Source organism: Tachysurus vachellii, chromosome 2 (assembly GCF_030014155.1).
Source record: "Tachysurus vachellii isolate PV-2020 chromosome 2, HZAU_Pvac_v1, whole genome shotgun sequence".
NCBI lineage: Eukaryota > Metazoa > Chordata > Actinopteri > Siluriformes > Bagridae > Tachysurus > Tachysurus vachellii.
The window spans coordinates 17244210-17266854 of NC_083461.1; the positions used below are offsets into that span (position 1 = coordinate 17244210).

General features: G+C 38.4%; 1 protein-coding gene across 1 annotated transcript; it reads left to right on the forward strand.

The window, feature by feature from the left end:
- The first annotated feature begins 17446 nt into the window (after positions 1-17446).
- On the forward strand, positions 17447-20894 carry LOC132839688 (interferon-induced protein with tetratricopeptide repeats 5-like). Its single transcript, XM_060860807.1, has 2 exons — positions 17447-17516; positions 18483-20894. The coding sequence occupies exons 1-2, from the start codon at positions 17512-17514 to the stop codon at positions 19900-19902; spliced, it is 1425 nt and encodes a 474-aa protein (XP_060716790.1). The 5' UTR covers positions 17447-17511; the 3' UTR covers positions 19903-20894.
- The last annotated feature ends 1751 nt before the right edge of the window (positions 20895-22645 follow it).

Here is a 22645-nt window from a genome sequence, read left to right on the forward strand (position 1 = left end):
AGGCGTACACATAATACATCCCATAAATATTGTGCACTATCACACTAGACTTGCACATTCTTATGAACAGCAGATATGTTAATCCCTATGCACTGCTCTTCTCTTCTCTTTTTCTACCCATGCTGAGACACCCATGCTAAGATCGTCTTCCGTGCGTTGAAATTTCTGGACCTCCACTGAGACAAGGCTGACTCTGTGAGAACCCTGAGACATCTACAGATCTACCGGCTCCAGTTGGACTCTGTGATACTTGTATATTTGTAACCACACCATCTAGTGTCACCCATATGAGGATGGGTTCCCCTTGAGTCTGGTTCCTCTCAAGGTTTCTTCCTTTACCAATCTAAGGGAGTTTTTCCTTGCCACTGTTGCCTGAGCCCTCAGACTTGCTCATTGGGGACAAATACACATACACACATACATACATACATACACACTGTGAACTGTATATATCTTGAATTTTTATTATATTAATTCTTTATACTTCTCCTTATGTTTATCTTTTGTTTTATGTTTATGTTCTGTAAAGCTGCTTTGTGACAATGTCCATTGTAAAAAGCGCTATACAAATAAACTTGAATTGAATTGAATTGAACTATACTTGCCTCTTACCCTGAGAGATGGTGGAACCAGTCGAGCAGTGCTGCTAGATCGGAGGGTGCGGGGTGCAGTGCGAGGAGTGATGAGGGCTTTGAGGTAAGAGGGAGCTGGTCCATTTTTGGCTTTGTAGGCCAGCATCAGTGTTTTGAATCTGATGCGTGCAGCTACCGGAAGCCAGTGGAGGGATCGCAGCAGCGGGGTGGTATGTGAGAACTTTGGCAGGTTGAAAACAAGCCGGGCAGCTGCATTTTGGATCATTTGCAGAGGACGGATTGCGTGGACAGAAATGGTCGAATCCTTCTAATGTTGTAGAGAAGAAACCGACATGAACGAGTCACATTAGCAACATGAGAGGAAAAGGACAGTTGATTGTCCATGGTTACCCCAAGGTTGCGAGCTGTGGCTGAAGGGGAGATCAGATCGTTGTGCAAGGATATAGCAAGATCATGACCTGGGGATGAATCACCTGGGATGAAGAGCAGCTCAGTTTTGCTAGGATTAAGCTTTAACTGATGAGCAGTCATCCATGATGAAATTTCTGCCAGACATGCAGAGATCCGGTCAGAAGCTGTGGCATCTGCGGGTGGGAAAGAGAAGATAAGTTGTGTATCATCAGCATAGCAGTGGTAAGAGAACCCATGTGAGGAAATAACTTCACCAAGAGAGTGAGTATACAGGGAGAAAAGAAGAGGACCAAGTACTGAGCCTTGTGGGACACCAGTGGAGAGTCTGCGTGGAGCAGATGTCACTCCCCTCCATGTTACCTGATATGAGCGTCCTTCCAGGTAGGAAGCGAACCATTCCCAAGCTGATCCGCAAATCCCAAGACTCCTGAGGGTGGCTAAGAGAGTCTTATGGTTGACCGTATCAAACGCTGCTGAAAGGTCAAGGGGGATAAGGACGGATGAGAGATTGGCTGATCTAGCAGCATGTAGTTTCTCAGAGACATCCAAAAGGGCTGTCTCTGTGGAATGAGCTGCTTTAAAGCCAGACTGGTTGGGGTCTTGGAGGTTGTTCTGTGAGAGATAGACAGACAGTTGATTAAAGACAATGCGTTCAAGAATTTTTGAAAGAAACGAGAGAAGTGATACCGGTCTGTAGTTACTGATGTCTGATGGATCCAGAGCAGGTTTCTTCAGGATGGGAATAACCATCCTACATCAGGCTCCTATGAGATTACAAAGAATGCTTCTACGACTACAGAGATACAATCTCAAGGTGATGTACATACCCAGTAATGAGCTATACATTGCAGATGCTCTAAGTCGTGTTCATCTCCACGGGCAGAAGGAAAATCTGCTGGAAGAGGATCTAGCAGTGAACTGGATTACGTCACAACTTACCATATCAGACCAGAAACTGGATGCTTTCAAAAAAGCAACAGCAGAGGATGCAGAGATGCAAATGTTAAAAAAGGCAGTGCTGAATGGATGGGCGAAAGAACGATCTATGATGCCAAGATCAATACAGCCATACTGGACATTTCAAGAGGAAATCAGTCATGAAGATGGTCTGTTATTCAAAGCAAATAAGCCCATTGTTCCAAATCAGCTAAGACAGGAAATGATCAACAAAATACATGAGTCACACCTGGGAATTGTCACATGTAAGGCAAGAGGCAGGGACATTTTGTACTGGCCAGGTATGTCGACACAAATTGAGGATGCAGTATCCAGATGTGCTACAGTACCTGCAATGAAAACAGGAACAACAATCAAAAAGAGCCATTGTTCCAACGTGATGTGCCAGGACGACCTTGGGAAAAAATAGGTACAGACATTTTTTTACCATAATGGTTCAGCATTTCTGTTATGTGTGGACTACTTTTCAAGGTACATTGAGGTAAAACTACTCATGGACACAACAAGCTGTGGAATCATCAGGGAAATTAAATCCATCTTTGCAAGACACGGAATTGCGGATATAGTAATATCTGACAATGGATCTCATTATGCAAGTGCTGAATTTTCAAGTTTTGCAGAGGAATGTGGATTCAAGCATGTGACTTCAAGTCCTGGTTATGCACAGTCTAATGGACAAGCTGAGAGAGCAGCGCAAACAGTGAAAAATCTCTTAAAGAAATCACAGAGTAGTCAATGTGATCCGTATATTGCACTACTGGAATACTGCAACACGCTGATGGAAGGGATAGGATTATCACCTGCACAATTACTGATGAGTAGACGTCTCAGGACGAAGCTGCCTACATCATCTGCATTGCTTACCACAGAGACAATGTCGCAAGTGCATGAGCAACTTAAGCAGAGACAGAAGAAACAGAAGCAGTATTACGACAGGATGGCTAAATACTTACCTGATCTGAAACCTGGAGAAGGAATAAGGATGCAAAAGGGAGATTCATGGATGCCAGCTGTTGTTCTAGAAAGGAACAGCCACGTTCATTTATAGTAAAGACTCCTGATGGAGAGCTGTTCAGATGAAATTGCAGACAGTTAAGAAAAACAAGAGAAACAGACTCTTCAACATTTGAGAAAAGCATTGACATGGATACTGATAGTTAGCAGTCGGTTGATGCATCACAAAACAATGCACTTGACAGTAAGGACAATTAACTTAACTGAACTTAATTGCTACAATTTCTGTTTTCTTTACATTCATTTTGCTTAATTTTCTTCATCTCTTTTCTCTTCACTTGTTTTTGCCTTTTTTGTCACTCTTTCCTCACTAACATCTGCCGGTCGTTTTAATAAAAACCTGTCCGGTCGGCATATCAGATGCGGTGTAGTCGCACAAGTTCAAATTTTTTAACAGATCCAATGTTCAAAATGGATCCGTAAATTACGGAGCCGCAGATGGTCGGCACCTAACGCAGCCCCTTTGCGACTCTCCATAGGAAATTAAAGACTTTCGGTTTATCGGCCGTCCTTTGTCGTGTGCAGCGTAAAGGCGGCTTTAACCGAGTGAGACGCGGGAAGCTGAGGCGAGGGAAGCAGAGCACACGTTGTTGTTGGGGATCTTTGTTTCAGCGGCGGCTCGGATGCTCGTATCTCAAGGCAAAAATTTGGTCGAATCACAGCTCGTATCTCAAAAAATTTGTATGTCAAAGCACTCGTATCTCAAGGTATCACTGTAGAGCAGTGGTTCTTAACCTGGGTTCGATCGAATATATGATTCGTGATGACACGCCCCCCTTGGCCATCATTGGCTGCAGGTGATCACGCAACATCGCTTGGCCTATCTGTGCTGCAGGAAATTTGGTGCGCCCAGTAGTCGACTTGTGACTGTCGTGATGGTACGTCGTGTGATTTCTTATTATTTTAATCCCTTCATACTAACTATGTCGAGCAAAAAAAGAAAGTGGTCGGACAAATGTGTACAATATGGATTCACATGTATAACGGAACATGATGGTAGTCAGCGTCCTAACTGCATTATTTGCAATGCCAAGTTGAGCAATTCTAGTCTAGCACCAGCAAAACTAAGAGAGCACTTCCTTAAGCTGCATGGAGATGGAAAATACAAGAACACAACGCTTGCTAAATTCAAGGTGAAGAGAGCCAGATTCGATGAAAAGGCTACTTTGCCTGTTCTCGGCTTTGTACCCATCAACAAACCGATCCTCACAGCTATCGTACGAAGTTGCTTACCTGATCGCAAAGCAGGGCAAACCACACACCATTGGTGAAACACTCATAAAACCAGCTGTGTTGAAGATGGTGAATATCATGCTGGGAAAAGCGGCTGAAGTTAAGTTATCCCAAATTCCTCTTTCAAATGACACCATCAGCGACAGAATAGAGAACATGAGCAAATACATCTTGGCTCAAGTACTTGCAGATCTGATTTCAAGCCCGGCAAAATTCAGCCTTCAACTCGACGAGACCACAGACGTTCCCAATCTAAGCCAGCTTGCTGTATTCGTGCGCTATGTGAAAGGCGACTTGATAAAGGAAGATTTTTTATTTTGTAAGCCTCTTACAACAACAACTAAGGCAGCCGATGTGAAGAAACTTGTGGATGACTTCTTCAAAGACAACAATCTTTCGTGGGATATGGTTTCTGCAGTTTGTTCGGACGGAGCTCCAGTCATGCTGGGAAGAATGTCTGGTTTTGGTGCGCTAGTGAAAGCTGATGCACCACACATCATTGTTACGCATTGTATTCTGCACAGGCATGCGTTGGCAACAAAAACCTTACCTCCAATACTGGCAGAAGTATTAAAAATTGTAATGGAATGCGTGAACTATGTGCGAATTATTGCTCTGAGGCACCGCATCATCAGTGAGCTGTGTAAAGAAATGGGCTCTGAATTCGAGGTACTTTTGTACCATTCTAACGTTCTGTGGTTATCCCGGGGACATGTGCTGAATCGTGTTTTTGCCCTGCGTGTGGAATTAGCCCTGTTTTTGCAAGAGCACCAACATTTTCATGCAGATTGCTTCAAAAATTCTGAGTTCATTCTCATTTTAGCGTACATGGCTGATATCTTCGCAGCTCTCAATCATCTCAATCAACAGATGCAGGGCGGTGGAGTCAACATCATCGAAGCGGAAGAAAACCTGAAGGCTTTTCAAAAAAAGCTACCGTTATGGAAACAACGAATAGAGAACGATAACTCTGCAAACTTTCCCCTGCTAGACGACTGTGTATGTAAGATCGAAGATGTATCTGGAATCGGAGTCTGGAATTGCCACGCACTTATATGAGCTTGCAAAGTCTCTCAACGGATACTTCCCTACAAGAGAGTCTTATCCAGCATGGGTGAGACAGCCGTTCATGTTTAGTGTTGAGACAACAGATGTCAATGATGAATACCTCGATGAAATCATTGAAATTCAGCAGAGCCAGGTCCAACAGCAACTCTTCAGAACAACAACGCTCTCACCGTTTTGGTGTCAACAAATGGTAACGTACCCTGTTATTGCTAAGAAAGCTCTGGAGATTTTCATACCGTTTGTTACAACATATCTTTGCGAGCAATCATTTTCGAGGATGCTGGACATAAAAACGAAGAAAAGGAACAGACATTGTTGCGAAAATGACATGAGAGTGGCACTTGCCAAGGTGAAGCCGCGCATTTCTGAACTGGTCTCTGAAAGGCAACAGCAGAAGTCACACTAATTTGTAGTAAATATTCATTATTATGTTTTTGTTTTTGTGTGAAAATCATGTTTTAATGGTTTTGTTCTTTGAACACAGTGATGTTGATGCACGGTTCATTTTGTGCACCAGTAAAATATATATTTATGTTTTGAATTTGAATCATATTTTATTTTTCCAATTAAGAAGGGTTCGGTGAATGCGCATATGAAACTGGTGGGGTTCAGTACCTCCAACAAGGTTAAGAACCACTGCTGTAGAGTGAAAACTATCCCGTCAGTTGCAGGAGCCTGTTCCTGCTTTATTTTCCTTTTTCCTAAGGAAGATTCCTCAATGTTCTAAATTTTGGTGGTTGGTTTTCACAGACTCCACAAAAGCTGCCCCCACATTCAGCTCCTCTGCATATTGTGTTTGAGTCACATCTCTTGTCTACTTTTATAACTTCATTATAACTTCCCTTACATAAACCCTGCTTGCACATTTATTTAAAACTTTTTTTTTTTACTCTGCAATTGGTGCACACTGATCCGTCCTGTATCACCTTACTTTTACTTGGTGAGACAAAGCTTTGTGAAGCACTGAGGCATTACTCCAATTGTTTTAACAATAACACTGTGCCCCTGTCCTTCTCTTACTCCTTCAGTTCTCTGTAATCACTCCCTTTTTCCTTCCTTTAAGTCTTCTCACATTATTTCATACTGAAGGTTTTTTTTAGCTTTTGAAGAGATGTGTTTTTTACACTATGCCAAAAGACTCCTCAGATGCTTCATTAGGTTTGGTAAAATAAAACAGTAAGTCTGGATAAATCATCTGGTTATCAGCTGTTAGCTGAACTCTAATCTAGTCCTTAATCTTTGAACAAACAGGCTTCAGTGTTACGTCACATGATGTGTGTTCTGTTCTTTATGTACCACCAGGCCACTCCTTCAAAATTAGTTGAAAGAGAAACACTTCAAGTCACTCAAGGTACAAAGATTTATTGCAAAAATAGGACATCAAATGATATACACAAAACACAGATATAAAATGATTTATGTAAATAACTCTTCAAAAATTGGTCCCAGCTCTCCAAGATGTTAATAGCCAACTCACACTTACTATATTAGCTAGTTTCCTGGCATGTGGCAGGCCCTTAAAGTGTAAGGAAACATCTCCCTGATAATTCACACTGGAAAGCAAAAAAACACCACAACACAACTCAAAACATAAACCTTCACTCATAACCACATCAAGAAAACATGACAAAGATGGATACCGTACACAGAAAGGCACGCACACATACAGAAAGCAAGCACCAAGAATCAAGCTGGCGACATAAGGCTGGGAAGGTGTTATAAAAAAAGAAATACAGAAAACAAAACCCCAGAAAACCGGACTCGTACACAAACAATCCACAAAATACACGTGCTGCCACCATGCAGCACACACACCTCTGAGACCGGCCAGCCAGGGAACCAAACAAAAATAACACAGGAGAAACAGCAATTGACTTAAATCTAAAACAGAAGAAAACAAAATTAACAATACATCGTATATTTTATTAAAACACTAAACATTTAAAACCCCGGTGAAACAGATGAAATACATTTACCTTCTTTGGCAGATAGCAGATATAACCATCAGTCAATGTTTGAGCATTTATTCCCCCCAGTAAAATAACCTTATTTTACTGACTTCATTAACAAAACATGCGCACGTGACTCTGGATGTCATTGTATCAGATGACCACTAGATGTCCTCGTAACCTCATATATGTATAGCATATACAATATGTTACATCCCCCTTCTTATGTATATTTCTTTTTAACTGCATCTGCAATGTTTGTTCTAGTTTCTTTCTCTTTTCCTGGTCATGCATCTTTTGCCCTTGATGTTCTCATTTACAGCATCTGGCAGACACCATTATCCAGAGGATAATCTGGGATCTGAACTCACAACCTTTCAATCAGTAGTCCAACACCTTACCCACTAGGCTTCCACTTTCTTTCTGTTTTTTTAAAAATCTGTTTTCTCATTCTTTTTTATTCTTATCTTTTCCTGTTAAAGTTTAGACCTACTTCCCTTGCACCTCTTGACATACGGTACTGGTCATCCCTCTACAACGGGGTGATGAAGACCTGTGGCTGAGATTGGACTTTAGTAACCTGCCTGACTGGTGTAAACAATCCAGGTTAATCAGCCTTGAGGATTCTGGGCAGCTGAGTCAAACTTAAATTTCATGTTAAGTCAAGTCAAGCTTTTATTTTCATTTCAACCATATATAGCTCATGCAACTTGCCTCTGGGACCATGGCGATACACACAATGGACACAGCTACAGTACAACAGGCAACACAGAAATATACAATCTGTAAAATAAAATATTATATTCATTTGGCCTATATTTTAAAAATCAGTGATATACTCTGAGTGACTGTTTAAATCGTAGGTTTTGTTTTTGTTTTTCCTCATGATGAAACCAAAACAAGTCAGACTACATTTGAGTTTTTATTTCTGAACTATTTTTATATTCAGAAAATTTTTATATTCTCTAAATTCTTCCTTTTGCTGTCTCTCTGTTTGTTTTCAGTAGCACAATGAGTTAAGCACTGTTGCGCTGTAGTGTTTTGTGCCTTTAGTATGTTTAACCTCACTAAATGGTTATCTTTAACCGTAAAAAGTGTACTGTAACTTGGAAAACAGCAATATGGATAACGTAAGGTAGATTTCTGACCTTTAGCACTAAGTAAAGCTACAACTGAAAGGAACAAGTAGAGTTGCGTACACTTTTTCCTGAGAGCTTCTGAGAAAGAGGATGTAAATAATTTCACCATCTTTCCTAGTCACGTTTTTACAGGTGTGATTTTTCAGTCTTGAATTGAAAAATTGAGGACACTATATTTTTTTACATTTTAGTTAATTGTAATATTAGTAGTTATTTAAAAGAACATACCATGAATTAGCACTTAAAATGATCAAATAATAATGTGTGCATATAAACTTGTAATTTTATAAATAAATAACTCTCAGGGAACATGTGCATCTATTGTGCTGTTATTCTGTATCTAATGTATTACATAATGTTTGAAGGCAGTTTTCATTTAAAAATCAAAGGTAAATACTTTTATCATAAGACCTAATATAATATTTACCTTATAGAAGAAGGCTTTAATAGTATCCTGTATGTACCATTTGTATGTACCATTTCAAGCCAAGATTCATATTAAAGGTTCAAAACATGTAACACAGAGGGTACCACCATAGTGACAATAAAATTTGTACCAAGGTGGGTTTACCTGAACATTGAATCTTAATGAATAACAAACAAATAGCAAACGGAAACAACACTTGCACCTGTATAGGAAGTGACTGAAACAAAGGCGTTTAGTTCTAAGCATTCATATGAGTATGTGCTTTGTAGGAAAAAATGCTGCACCAACAGGAGTGACCGAGTCAACATTGGGCTTGTTGTAACAAAAATTCTACTAATACAATCTTTACACCCCTGCTAGAAGAATCCTACCAGTTTGCCCAGTTCTACCTGTGTTTTAGCAGCTGGTAGCCTGTTTGATTAAGCTGGATTTTTTAGCAGGGAAATTCTGCAACCCTGTTATGCTGACATACATCTGTCATCACTAAAGCCTGTTTTTTTTTTTTATTTTACAAAAAACAGGTTTGCCTTTTAAATAAGCTGAAGTTTTAAATGAAAATCAATTCATAGTAATAAAAATGCACCCATAGTAAACCCATTAACTGGCATATTGTTTGTCTGCACAGTTAATTTTCAGATCAAAAAACACACTTATGCATCTTTCCCACAAACAAATACATCAAAACAAACTACTTAGTGAATATAATGAATAGATTATTTGTTAATTTACAAAGTAAACATACTATGTGTCACAGTGAGTTTAGGGAAATGCACCTTAACTGAATAATTTTCTTAAGAGGACAACAAACTGCTTAGCATTACAAGCACCCTTTTTTCAAAGAATCTGCATTTATTTGTTTATGTTAATTAGTGTAATCATGTATATTTTTTCTTTCTCTAACAGTTCAACACAAGACACAAGTTTAAAGACCAGCTTTGTTCAGCTGGAATGTCATTTCACCTGGGCTCTGAATAAAAATGATCTAGATCTCACTGATCTTCTGAACAGGCTAGAAGAACAGCTTAATCTGGATCTTGGAAGAGAAGCAGGAATTGTGCGCACACACAGCTGTATGGGATTTGTAAAGTTTCTACTAAGCTCCAATACTGAGGCTCTCAGCTACTTTGAGAGATCCGTAGAGCTAACTAAGTCTCATGGAAATGAGTGTGACAAGCTGCTTGTTGTTGTCTATGGAGACCTTGCATGTTTACACTATCATATGGGTAATTTGGCAGAGTGTGAAAGCTACCTGAATAAGCTGAGTGAGATTAAAGATAAATATCCATCTGTCCCCTATGCTGAGGTGCTTGGAGAGAAGGGATGGACCTTCCTTAAAATTGTAACTGAAGTATTTCAGTTTTTATCTTATTTTTATTATTCCACACTTCAAAGATTCTCTCTCTATCACTCACACACACACAGACACACACAGACACACAGACACACACGCACACAAACTCAGACACACACACACACACACACACACACACACACACACACACACACATGTGCGAGTCAAGTCAAGTCAAGCTTTTATTTTCATTTCAACCATATATAGCTCATGCAGTACATAATGAAATGCATTGTGATACACAAATATTAGAATTTATTCATGGAAAACCCCTTGAGATGCAGCATCTCGTTTTCAAGGGGAAAATGGACACATAGCTACAACAGGCAACACAGAAATATACAATCTGTAAAATAAAATATTAATATTATATACTATATATATTTTATAAAATATTGTATTCATTTTACATATATTTTAAAAATCAGTGATATACTCTGAGTGACTGTTTAAATCGTAGGTTTTGTTTTTGTTTTTTCCTCATGATGAAACCAAAACAAGTCAGACTACATTTGAGTTTTTATTTTGAAGTAATTATACTGACATACGTGTCCTCTAGTGACACTTGTTTTCGGATTGCGTAGGAAACCCTTCCACAATCCCACTAAAGGATGTGTCCTAGTTTGCACGGGTTTGTTTTGAAACCACAAGATCAACAATTAGAGTTGCTCTTACCTTGAACGCAGGTATCCTTCGAAGTCCCTCGGTCTTCTAACAAAGGTTCTGCTTCAAGTTCTTCTACCGATTCTTTTGATTGAATCTTTAGATGAAGGAGACTTAGACCTTTTTGTCTTTTCAGGATCCTCACAATGGGAGGCCTTGTTTTTATTAAAAGTAGTGTAATACAAATAGATGTGTGTAATATATGTAAGGTAAAAGAAAAGAAAATTACAAACAAAATCTCCTTCAAATAGTCAAACAATTCTAGCGTAAGTAGAAATAAGTTTAATGCAAAGATAAAACAAACCAAGAAACACTCTCCAAGTGTAAGCCTGCGTTTGTTCTCCTGATGCACCCTCTATAAGCAATACCAAAGTATAACACAATGAGCTTGCCTCAAGGTGAATGCACACCAATAACTGGTTCTAAAACCCTATTTATACCATTTATTAGTATGATCTCATAACGGTCATTCTGCTTCTGTCAGCATCCTGTCAGGTCTCTCATGATCTCATGCTTCTGCAAAACATCCTGAGAAGTCTCCTCAGCTGCACGGCTGACTGTGTGTTCTTATTCTGCTGGCACAAAGCTGCTGACACAAAACCTTGTGATTTCCTTTTAAGCTTTCACTGTTACTCTCTGTCTTAATATCTAAACATACTATTGAACATTATATCATTTCCTAATCACAAAATGGTTACATAAATTCATATATAGGTAAATGAAACCTATCATTCTATAAAATGGAAAACGTATAACAATTCTATAATCTTCTTTCAGCAAGATGATGGGTCTTGATCCAACTGTCTAGGTACAGTGTCTGTTCCTTGTTGAATCCGCTTCCTTCTGGATCTCTTCTTTACAGTTTTAATCAAATACATTCAGTTTCTTTATTTCATACAACAGTGTCCCCTTTTCTTTTAGTTTATTTTCCATAGCTTCCTTTTTCCTTGCTTTCTGTCTCCGCTGTCTTTTATTTCATTTCTCTCTTTTTGCTGCATTAATTTCACTTTGTTTCTTTATTGTATTGGATGAGATTGTCACATACAGTAAGGATAACCAGGTGCACGTTGTATGGCAGTTACACGTGATATGGCATTTACTCCACTCCTAAAATTTCTATTCACAATTTCTGAACAGCATTTGGCAGACACTGTTATCCAGAGTGACTTACATTTTTAGCTCAATTTATACTACTATAATTCTATACTAGAATTTGAGGGTTAAGGGCCTTGGGGTCCAGCAGGGGCAGCTTGGTGGATCTGGGATTTGAACTCACAACCTTTCAATCAGTAGTCCAACACCTTACCCACTAGGCTTCCCCTTTCTTTCTGTTTTTTTTTTTTCCAATCTGTTTTCTCATTCTTTTTTATTCTTATCTTTTCCTGTTAAAGTTTAGACCTTCTTCCCTTGCACCTCTTGACATACGGTACTGTTCATCCCTCTACAACGGGGTGATGAAGACCTGTGGCTGAGATTGGACTTTAGTAACCTGCCTGACTGGTGTAAACAATACAGGTTAATCAGCCTTGAGGATTCTGGGCAGCTGAGTCAGACTTAAATTTCATGTCAAGTCAAGTCAAGCTTTTATTTTCATTTCAACCATATATAACTCATGCAGTACATAATGAAATGAACAACTTGCCACACAATGGACACATAGCTACAACAGGCAACACAGAAATATACAATCTGTAAAATAAAATATTAATATTATATACTATATATTATATAAAATATTATATTCATTTTACAAATATTTTAAAAATCAGTGATATAGCCTGAGTGACTGTTTAAATCGTAGGTTTTGTTTTTGTTTTTTCCTCATGATGAAACCAAAACAAGTCAGACTACATTTGAGTTTTTGTTTCTGAACTATTTTTATATTCTGAAAATGTTATATTCTCTAAATTCTTCCTTTTGCTGTCTCTCTGTTTGTTTTCAGTAGCACAATGAGTTAAGCACTGTTGCGCTGTAGTTTTTTTGTGCCTTTAGTTTACATAGAAAACAGTAATATGGATAACGTAAGGTAGCTTTCTGACCTTTAGCACTAAGTAAAGCTACAACTGAAAGGAACAGGTAGAGTTGCGTACACTTTTCTTTTTTGGTTAATTAATTCATAGTAATAAAAATGTATTTTCATTATTACCACATTTCAGAGTTCTCTCTCTCTCTCTCTCTCTCTCTCTCTCTCACACACACACACACACACACACATATTTATTTTGTATGTGTATAACACACACACACACATACACCTACACACACACACACACTCACACACATACACCTACACACACACACACACTCTCTCACACACACACACACACACACAAATTTAACTACTCTGCAACAACCCCATGGAAACTATGCTTTAAGTTTACAGTTGCAACTGCACTGCCTACATTTGACATAACGTAATATAATAGAAGTGTTTACACTGCAGGTTATACATCTGTGTGGGGTTTTTGCTTTAAACTTTAGCAAATATAACACCAATATTAGACAAAAATGCTGTTTATACCAAAAGGTCTACAGTTAGTTCGATAAAACAAATATGTGCGCACCGAACATAGGAAACAATTAAAAACTATTGCTCTCAATATGAAAGGGCTCAAAGGCTTTATTTACTCTTTCAGTAAAGGTGGTTACATTGTTATTTGCAAAGTACATACAAATAAATCACAAAGCACAGTCGTGGTCTCCTCTTACAAACTCTTATTTTGAATTCCATGGCATTTCATCTCTCTCAATCTATTCATCATCATCATTATCATCATCATTATCCTGATCTACCACCTTTCAGGTCCCCTAGGAGCCTTTATGGAAGAAATGAACACAGTACTCAATGCTTTCCTTTCTTACAGCACCCCTATGACAGTCCTTGGAGATTTCAACCTCCCTTCTGACAAGCTTCAGTCTTGTTGCCTTCTGACTCTTCTGAATTCATTTTCTTTGACATTCAACAATCACAAACACAAGGTAGGAAAAGTCTTGGATCTGGTTTTCACTCATCCTACTTCAGCTACAGACATGACTGTAATCCATCTTCATATCTCTGATCATCAGCTGGTATCTTTCACTATCACTATCCCTATCCTACCTAAAACTACCTTCCAACATCTCTCTTTTACCTTACCTTTCATCTCTTCCTGACATCTTTTCCTCACTAACATTGGACTCAGCCACATACACTTTCCTCTACTCTCTTTCATCAACCATGGACCTCTTCTGCCCTGTGTCAATTAAACCCAGGAAGACATCTTGTCCTGCTCCTTTGCTGCACAGAAACCTACAATCAGCAGAGAGGAAGTGGAAGAAATCACAACTCTATGCAGTTCTCTTTGGACATGACTTCTGCCAAAACTGAACTGCTGGTCATCCCAGGTGATTTATCCCCAGGCCAGGATGTTGCGACATCCCTACACATCATTCTGATCTTCCCTTCAACCACTGCTCACAACCTTGGGCTAACCATGGACAATCAATTGTCCGATTTCTCCCATGTTGCTTTTGTGACACTCTCATTTTGGTTTCTTTGCTACAACCTCAATAGCATTTGGCCATTTTTATCCACACAGGAAATTCAGTTCAGTCTCTTGTCATTTTGAGAATGGACTACTCTCTACTGCCAGGTCTTACTATGAATGCAATTTGTACTCTGCAAATGATCCAAAATGCAGTGGCGTGACTTGATTTGAACCTGCCTAAGTTCTGAACTGAAGTTCACTGCTGTGCTCCCTCCACTGTTCTGGCACTGCAAGCATCAAATTCAAAACACTGATGCTTGCATACAAAACCAAGAATGGACCATCATTCACTTAATTCAAAGATCTTGTTACTCCTCACACTGTGCCATGCATCTATTAGCACTGTATTTCTCAGGTTAAGAGGTAGGTATACGTCAAGACTCTTTTTCTGTTCTGGCACTTAGGTGGTGTCCAAACAGCTAAGACACTGGCTCTCTTCAAACAATGGGTGAAGATTTACATTTTCCTAAAATAGATAAATTTGCTTTTATTTTGCCTGTTTGTTTTAAATATTAAAAAAATTGTGCTGTATTTCCTCCTAACACAGTTTTTAGGCTGATGGTATAATAAGTCTGTGATCTAGTTAACCAGTGTTTATTGTATTGAGACTTCAAAGCACTTTTGTAGATCACTCTAGAAAAGGGTGTCTAACAAATACCAGAATTGTAAATGTAAAAGTATTCTGACTTGTTTTTGCTGATGAAACCCACCATGGTTGTCATTGCCAAACCTTTCCGATGTGGTTCGAGCTGTGTATTGCTGCATAGCAGTCATGAGTCAGCAGAGTGAACAACAGTGGACTGAGCACATAGCTTGGAGGTCCCAGTACTCAGATTGGTGGTGTTGGATATTATGTTCCCTATCCTGACTGAATGAGGTCTGCCAATCAGGAAGTTCAGGATCTAGTTGGAGAGTGAATTTGGCTATGTATGGTATGTGGCAGGGATGCCCATTGCATCAGTGCCAAGTAGCAAAGTCTACCTTTGGGTGAACCTTGGGAGACTATGGGTCTGGCCCCTGAGGGGACCAGTTCCTGGAAGTAGGCCTCTCATTGAAGGTGGTGGTGATTCATTTGAATGCTAGGGCTAGGACCATCATGCAGACCACACCTTCTTTCCTGGGCCTCTCAGTGGTCCTGGAGAGTCTGCTGGAAGACACATTTGAGCACCATGGAGTCAGCTTTTGAGTTTCTGACCCTGAAGATGGCTCTGCTCTTAGCCCTGGCCTCCCTCAAAAGAGTGGGAGATCTGCAGGCCCTGTCAGTCTCTCCGCCTGCCTAGAATTTCCCCTAGCATGTCCAAGGCTATTCAAATCAAATCAAATCAAATTTTATTTTTCACATACACATACATACAGAGTACGACCTGCAGTGCAATGCTTTTTGCATCTGTCTGGTGTCCAAGCATAAAAGGAATGCAATTAGGGATAAAAACAAAAAAACAAAAGGAGATAGATAAATAAAAAGTATAAACTATATAAAAACTATATAAAATATGAAAATATGAAAAACGTGAAAAATAATGTATATATATAAATGCGTATAGTTTTAATGATTGTCCTTAAAGTGTCCATGTGTAGTATGGTGTGTATAAAATATAAAGTGGCAAATTTCTGCACCCTAGGGTGGGATATGTCCCCAAGGTGCACAGATTATGTGGTCATCTTGCAGGTCAGTCCTCCACCCCATGTGTTGGTTGAACTGGGGCAGCTCCACTTGCTTTGCCCAGTAAGGGAAACTGAGAACTGATGTCCACTGCTCAAGCTTGTGGCCTAATTCCTCCTCCCTGTTTGCCTGCTTTGGAATCCGGAACAAGGGCAATCCAAGCAGGGGCTGGTGCACTGGGTGGAGGTCACCATTACACAGGCCTATGAGGAGCATAGTGATGCTTCGCCTCTAGACTTCAGAGCTCACTACAATAGGGGTATCGCCTTGTCATATTGAAGTCTTATTGTTTTGCCTGCATGGTTTTATTAAAAAACAACACAAATGTACAACATAAAATGATTTTCAGGATAAAAAAAAAACCACAATTATCAAGCTCTAAAGAAGTGTGTGAGTTTTCTCTTATTGTTATTACTCTTACAGCTATTGAACCTTGCTTTTGGTGAAGGTAATTTACAATAGCACTTTCTGTCTTTGAGGTGAAATAAAATAGAAGGAGTGTAAATCCCTGCTTTGTACAGTATACAGGTGTGGGGTTAAAATTGAATCCACAATTTGGCAGTTGTTAAATTGTTAGAGGTTAAGAAGATAAGATGTGTTGATGTGAGCAGTTGTGGTTGTTGAACACTAAAAGACCACAATTAGTTAAATAAATCAAAACAGTACAAAGGTATATTTGGTCTGCTCAAAACTATTAAAATAAGAGATTGATTTTTCACAGATTAGATGCAACGTTAATCTCTTCAGCATGAAATAATATGAGAACACTTAAAGGTAAAGGTGAAAGCTGCACATGGAGACACTGAGTGACCAGAGAACTGCAGAAGTGAGATACAGTAGGGACAAGAACAAAGTGTTATGTTAAAACAATTGGCTTAAAGCCTCAGTGCTTCTAAAAGCTTCATCACACTAGGTTGAAGGAAGGTGTTACATGATAGTTAAGTTCTTGTTTGTTGCAAGCAAGGTTTATATTAGAAATGTTTTTGAGAATGAATTGGGTGGGTTTGTGCACATTGAAAAGCAGGCAAAAGCTGGGAATCGAATTTGAATGGGTAATCTCCATGCTCTACAAGCACAACAGTATGTAGAGAGCTGGATATGGGTAATGCAGAGTCAGCAAAAGGCAACTGCCAAAATTGTGCACTTTGAGAACTCTTCATTAGGAAAAAGAAACAAATGAAATACAAATTTTAATTGGCTCCCACAACTCAGGGGAGAGTTTTCACTCTATTTTTTTCAACTGCAAATTAAATGTTTGCCGTAGTTTCTTTTTATTTTTTTCCTATCTTAATTAGGCCTACGTTTTAAAAATCAGTGATAGACCAATATTTAAGACTCAGTGACTTCAAATTCAAGTCATATTAAAAACATGTTTTCATAATGACATACAAACACATCAGACTGCATTTGAAAGATACTTTCAATTTCCATTTCTCAACCCATGGGTGGAGAATTAACATGCCTATATAACTCCCTGTCACTATAGTCTCTCTGTCTGTTATCAAGATTGACTACAATGAGGTAAGCTCTGTCACTCTGTAATTAGTTTTTTGTACCTTTTATATGTTTACCTGAAATATTGAATGTAAGGTAACCTTCTGACCTTCAGTGCTAATTAAAAGTTTATTAAAAGCTACAGCTGATGGGAACAGGTACACCACTGTGTACACTTTTTTTTGTGAGCGTATGGGTAAAAGGGTGGAAAAAGTTTTACAATCCTTCCAAGTTACTTGTATAGGTCTTGACGTTATAAATGGGGACACAATATTTTATGATTTTTAGTTATTTAGTCTAAAGAAACATACCAAGAAATAGTGTTTAAAATGACCAAATATTGATGTCATCAATTTTTAACATAACTTCTGAGGTTAGACAGAGGCAATGCACAACAGAGAACTGCATATAAACCCAGTGTATATATTTTGTGCTGTTATTCTGTATCTATTACATAATGTATGAATGCAGCATGCATTAAAAATGACTAATGGTACATACTTTGATCATAAGACCCTAAAATAATACCTTTAATTACCCTTTACTTCACTGTAAATTAGTTAAGCAGTGATATAAAAGATTGTTTAGTACAATGAGCTCAGATCAATTGTAAATGATTAATAATTTGATATATAATACAATTTGATAAAGTTATATGATTAATAACTTTAATTCATTGAGAGGTGTAAATAGAAATAAAATGCACCCACACCCATATTAACATTACACATAGTTTAAAATACAGTTTAATTTTCACAGTACAAAACACACCCATGCATCCTCCCCACAAACAAATAGATCAAAACAAAATACTTAGTGAATATTATGAATAGGTCGGGATATCTGTTAATTTACATAGAAGCTTACATACCATGTAAGTTTAGAAAATGTTTAGAAAAATGCACCTTAATTAAATTTTTAAGAGAATGTGCAACTGTTTGTCTGTTTTAATCAGTTTAAATCAGTTATATGACCATGTGATTTCTTTCTTAGTTCAACACAAGACACAACAATAAAGACCAGCCTTCTTCAGCTGGAATGTCATTTCACCTGGGCTCTGAATAAAAATGATCTAGATCTCACTGATCTTCTGAACAGGCTAGAAGAAGACCATAAACTGAAACATGAAAGCAAGGCACGAGTTGCACGCACACACAGCTGTGTGGGATTTGTAAAGTTTCTACTAAGCTCCAATACTGAGGCTCTCAACTACTTTGAGAGATCCGTAGAGCTAACTAAGTCTCATGGAAATGAGTGTGACAAGCTGCTTGTTGTTGTCTATGGAGACCTTGCATGGTTACACTATCATATGGGTAATTTGGCAGAGTGTGAAAGCTACCTGAATAAGCTGAGTGAGATTAAAGTGAAATATCCATCTGTCCCCTATGCTGAGGTGCTTGGAGAGAAGGGATGGACCTTCCTTAAGTTTTCTCGCAAATATTATGAAAGGGCTAAAGAGTGCTTCAAGAAGGCCTTAGAGCTGGAGCCAGATAAAGGTGACTGGAATTCTGGCCTTGCAGTTACTCTTTATCGAATAGAGGATATTCTCCAAGATACATCTGGTTCAACTGCAATTGATCAACTTAGACGGGCCATAGTCATTGATCCAGATGATGATGTTCTTAAAGTTCTGCTTGCTCTTAAATTGCCTTCTCACAAGAAGTACAGTGAGGCAGAGAGCCTAGTAGAACATGCTTTAGAGAGATCTCCAGAACACCCACATGTGATTCGATATGCTGGGAAATTTTTTTGGAGTCAAGTCTCTGTGGACAGGTCCATTGACCTTCTAAAGAGAGTATTAGAGAAAGTCTCCAACTCATCCTTTATACACCATCAGCTGGGGCTCTGCTATAAGAAAAAAATCCTGAATCTGAAGCAAGCAGGAAGCCACCACACAGAAGTTGCTGAAATTAATCGAGCTCAAACCCAGTGCATCTACCACTTGGAAATGGCAACTGAAATGAATCCCAGCTTCATCATTGCTATGAGTGAACTGGCCCTTCAGTATGGGTGGAACCAGGAACTGTCAAGAGCAGAAGAAATGTTTCAGATTACATTTCAAGTAGCTGAAGAAAAAAATGATAACTACCAGTTTGTTCAAAGGTATTATGCAGATTTTCAGCTAAACTGCATGAGATGTGAATCTGCTGCCATCAAACATTACATTGAATGTCTGAAGATAAATCGAAAACAATACGAAGGGACGAAAAGTGCTGAACGACTGGAAAGGATTGCAAAAAGAAGAATTAAAAACAACCCAATAGATGGAGAAGCCTATGGAATACTTGGAATCATTCACAAGGAAAAAGGAGAAAAGCAACAAGCCATAGAGTGCTTTGAGACGGCGCTGAGCTTTGTAGATAATGAGGATTACCTCAGTGATCTTTGTGAACTTAGGCTTTCATTACAGTAACATTACCAACATACTATGTGAAACACAGTCAGTATTTACACATGCATGACATTTAATAGCGACAATATAGTATCTGTAATAATATAAGAACTGTGGATAAAGCACTAAATTTAAGCTTCGCACACCAAGAAACACAGTGCATCAAACACACCAAACACAAAAACAACAAATAACCATTTAATATCATTGATAACCATCTCAACTCAACTCTAAAAAGTGCTATACAAATAAACTTGAATTGAATTGAAATCATATTTGCATTCATAAGGACACTCACACTAAGTTGTTGTAAGAATAGGTCAGAATGGAGTTGTAGGATTCATAAATCCCCCTTGACCCAAAGCTAAACCTCAACCAAGACATTCCTGTCCAAAGTGAACAAAAACAAATAAGAAAGGTAAAAAGGAAGAGTCATAGAGAAGGTAAACGGAAAAGGAAAGAGGAAAAAAAAGCAACTGATGTTTGCTAATAAACTTATGAAAGTAGAAAACTTGGTTACAGAAATGAAACAATTGAATATGAATTAAATACAATTACGATTCCAATTGCCATAAATGCTACTGCAAGATTGCAGAGGATCAGACGCTGTACCTAGACAGCTGGAAGAAGATTCCAACTGACTAAGAAGATTTATGCGATAATAAGTTTTATTTTTCAGAAGTTCAAGAGAGCTCTGATCGCTTTTATTTACATTTTTGTGTATCCTTTTTCTATAACTGAAATATATATTTAAATGTTGAATGTGGCTAGAAGAAAATAGAACATGCTGTTCCATATAATCACAGGATGTTGTAAGCCTATCTGATGTAAATCTCTGATGTGCATGATATGATATGTGCAAGGGTGTGCATTCTACTATAGGCAAGCTTATGCTTAGTTACTGTACTACATTTGTATTGCTTAAGTATTGTGCATCAGATGCACAAATGCAGGCTAACACTTGGATAGTGTATCTTGGTTTGTTACTATCTTTGCATTTTAATTACTTTTACTTACGCTAAAATTGTTTGATTATTTAAATGCGGTTTTATTTGTCATTTTATTTTATTTTCTTTACATATATTATATACACTTATTTGTATTACATTGCTTTAAATAAAAACATGGCCTCCCATTGTGAGGACCCTGAAAAGACAAGAAGGTCTACGTCTGACTCCTTCATCTAAAAGGTCAAACAATAGACTAGGTAGAAGAACTTGAAGAGGATCCTTTGAAGACGCTGAGGCTTCGAAGGACAACCCACTCCAAGGTAAGACCAGTCTTGATCTATGCTGTCTGCCGTGATAGCAGCTTACTCATGCAAAGCTTTATCCAGGCAGGCCAGGAACATTTGTCACTTTGGGACACGCAGGTCAGTACAATTACTTAAAAGGTCATGTTCAGTGTCATGTCACTGATGATACTGAGCCTTATGTTCTTGTGTTTATGGTTACTAGTACATCTTGTACTAGCAGGTCTTCTGCTTTACATGAATAAAGAATCTTAACATCGATTATAAACATGAATTAATTATCATTTTATTTTTGAAAAGCACTTTCTTGTAATGGAAATTAAAGCATAATTTATTTCCTACTCAATTAATACGTAACGTATTTTTTTCTTAATCACAAATGAAAGCCTCATTTGACAGCAATAGGATTCAAAAGCCTGCACAAAGAGTCTACAAAAATAAAAGCCCAACACCATAAAGAACATACTTTAAATTCACATTTCTTCCAGACAAGTGGTGTTAGGTGGTTACAACAGCCTGCATTTGACCTGAGATAATATAATAGAAGTGTAAATGACTGTAGTTTATAATACACAGCTGTAGGGTCTTTGTTTTAAACTTTATCCAAATCATGAAGCACAATCAAGAAAGATGAAAACATCCAAGGATCAGGTGATTTGCACAACTGAAATTCACATAACAAAAGGTCAGAGTTAAAAAGTCAAGACCAGAGATACAACAAGATATTAAAGATTTTGAATAAACAGGTATGAATTCACTGAGCAAAGTTTTAATTGTAAGGTGCTTTTAACGATTCACAATGTCTCAAAGTAGCTTTACAGAAGTTTAAAACTAAGTTATTATATATCTCTAACATCTATCCCTAATGAGCAAACCGGTGGCTGTAGAATGGAAAACTCCCTCAGATTATATGAGGAAGAAACATTGAGACGTAATTTCTCAACAGTTTAAAATGGTGGAACCAAGAGATCCGGAGGAACTAATGCATCAGCGCAAACTGCCAAAGTCTTCAAATGATTGCTCATACAGCTAACTGATGCAACAATGGTTCAAAGGCAAGACAGTCTTCATGGGGCCCCACCCACAACAATCCCATCAGACACTGGCTGACTATGCAGATCAATCCCCAGCAGGGTGGCCACTGGATGACGAGACTCCAACCAGGGGTAGAACATCAGGATTGACAAAGTATGTCCATAAGAAGAGACGATCAGACTAGGAACTCATAACACTGGGAGTTTGGGAGTGGCATGGCAGACAGGGCCTCCGGCAAGAAGGTGACACAGACATGAGGGCTCCCTGAGACATAAAGCATTACACCACTCAGCAAGCCTGCAAACCTGAGTGACTTGCAGGAGTGGTAAGGTGACAGCATCCAGACTCAGTTCACCAAACACTCTATGCCCATGAACCCTCCAGATCTGCTCCTTTACCTAAGAAAAGCTATTCATTAAATTATAGACTAGAATCCCAAACACTTAATGGAAGGCTGTTCCATAACTGTGGGGCTCT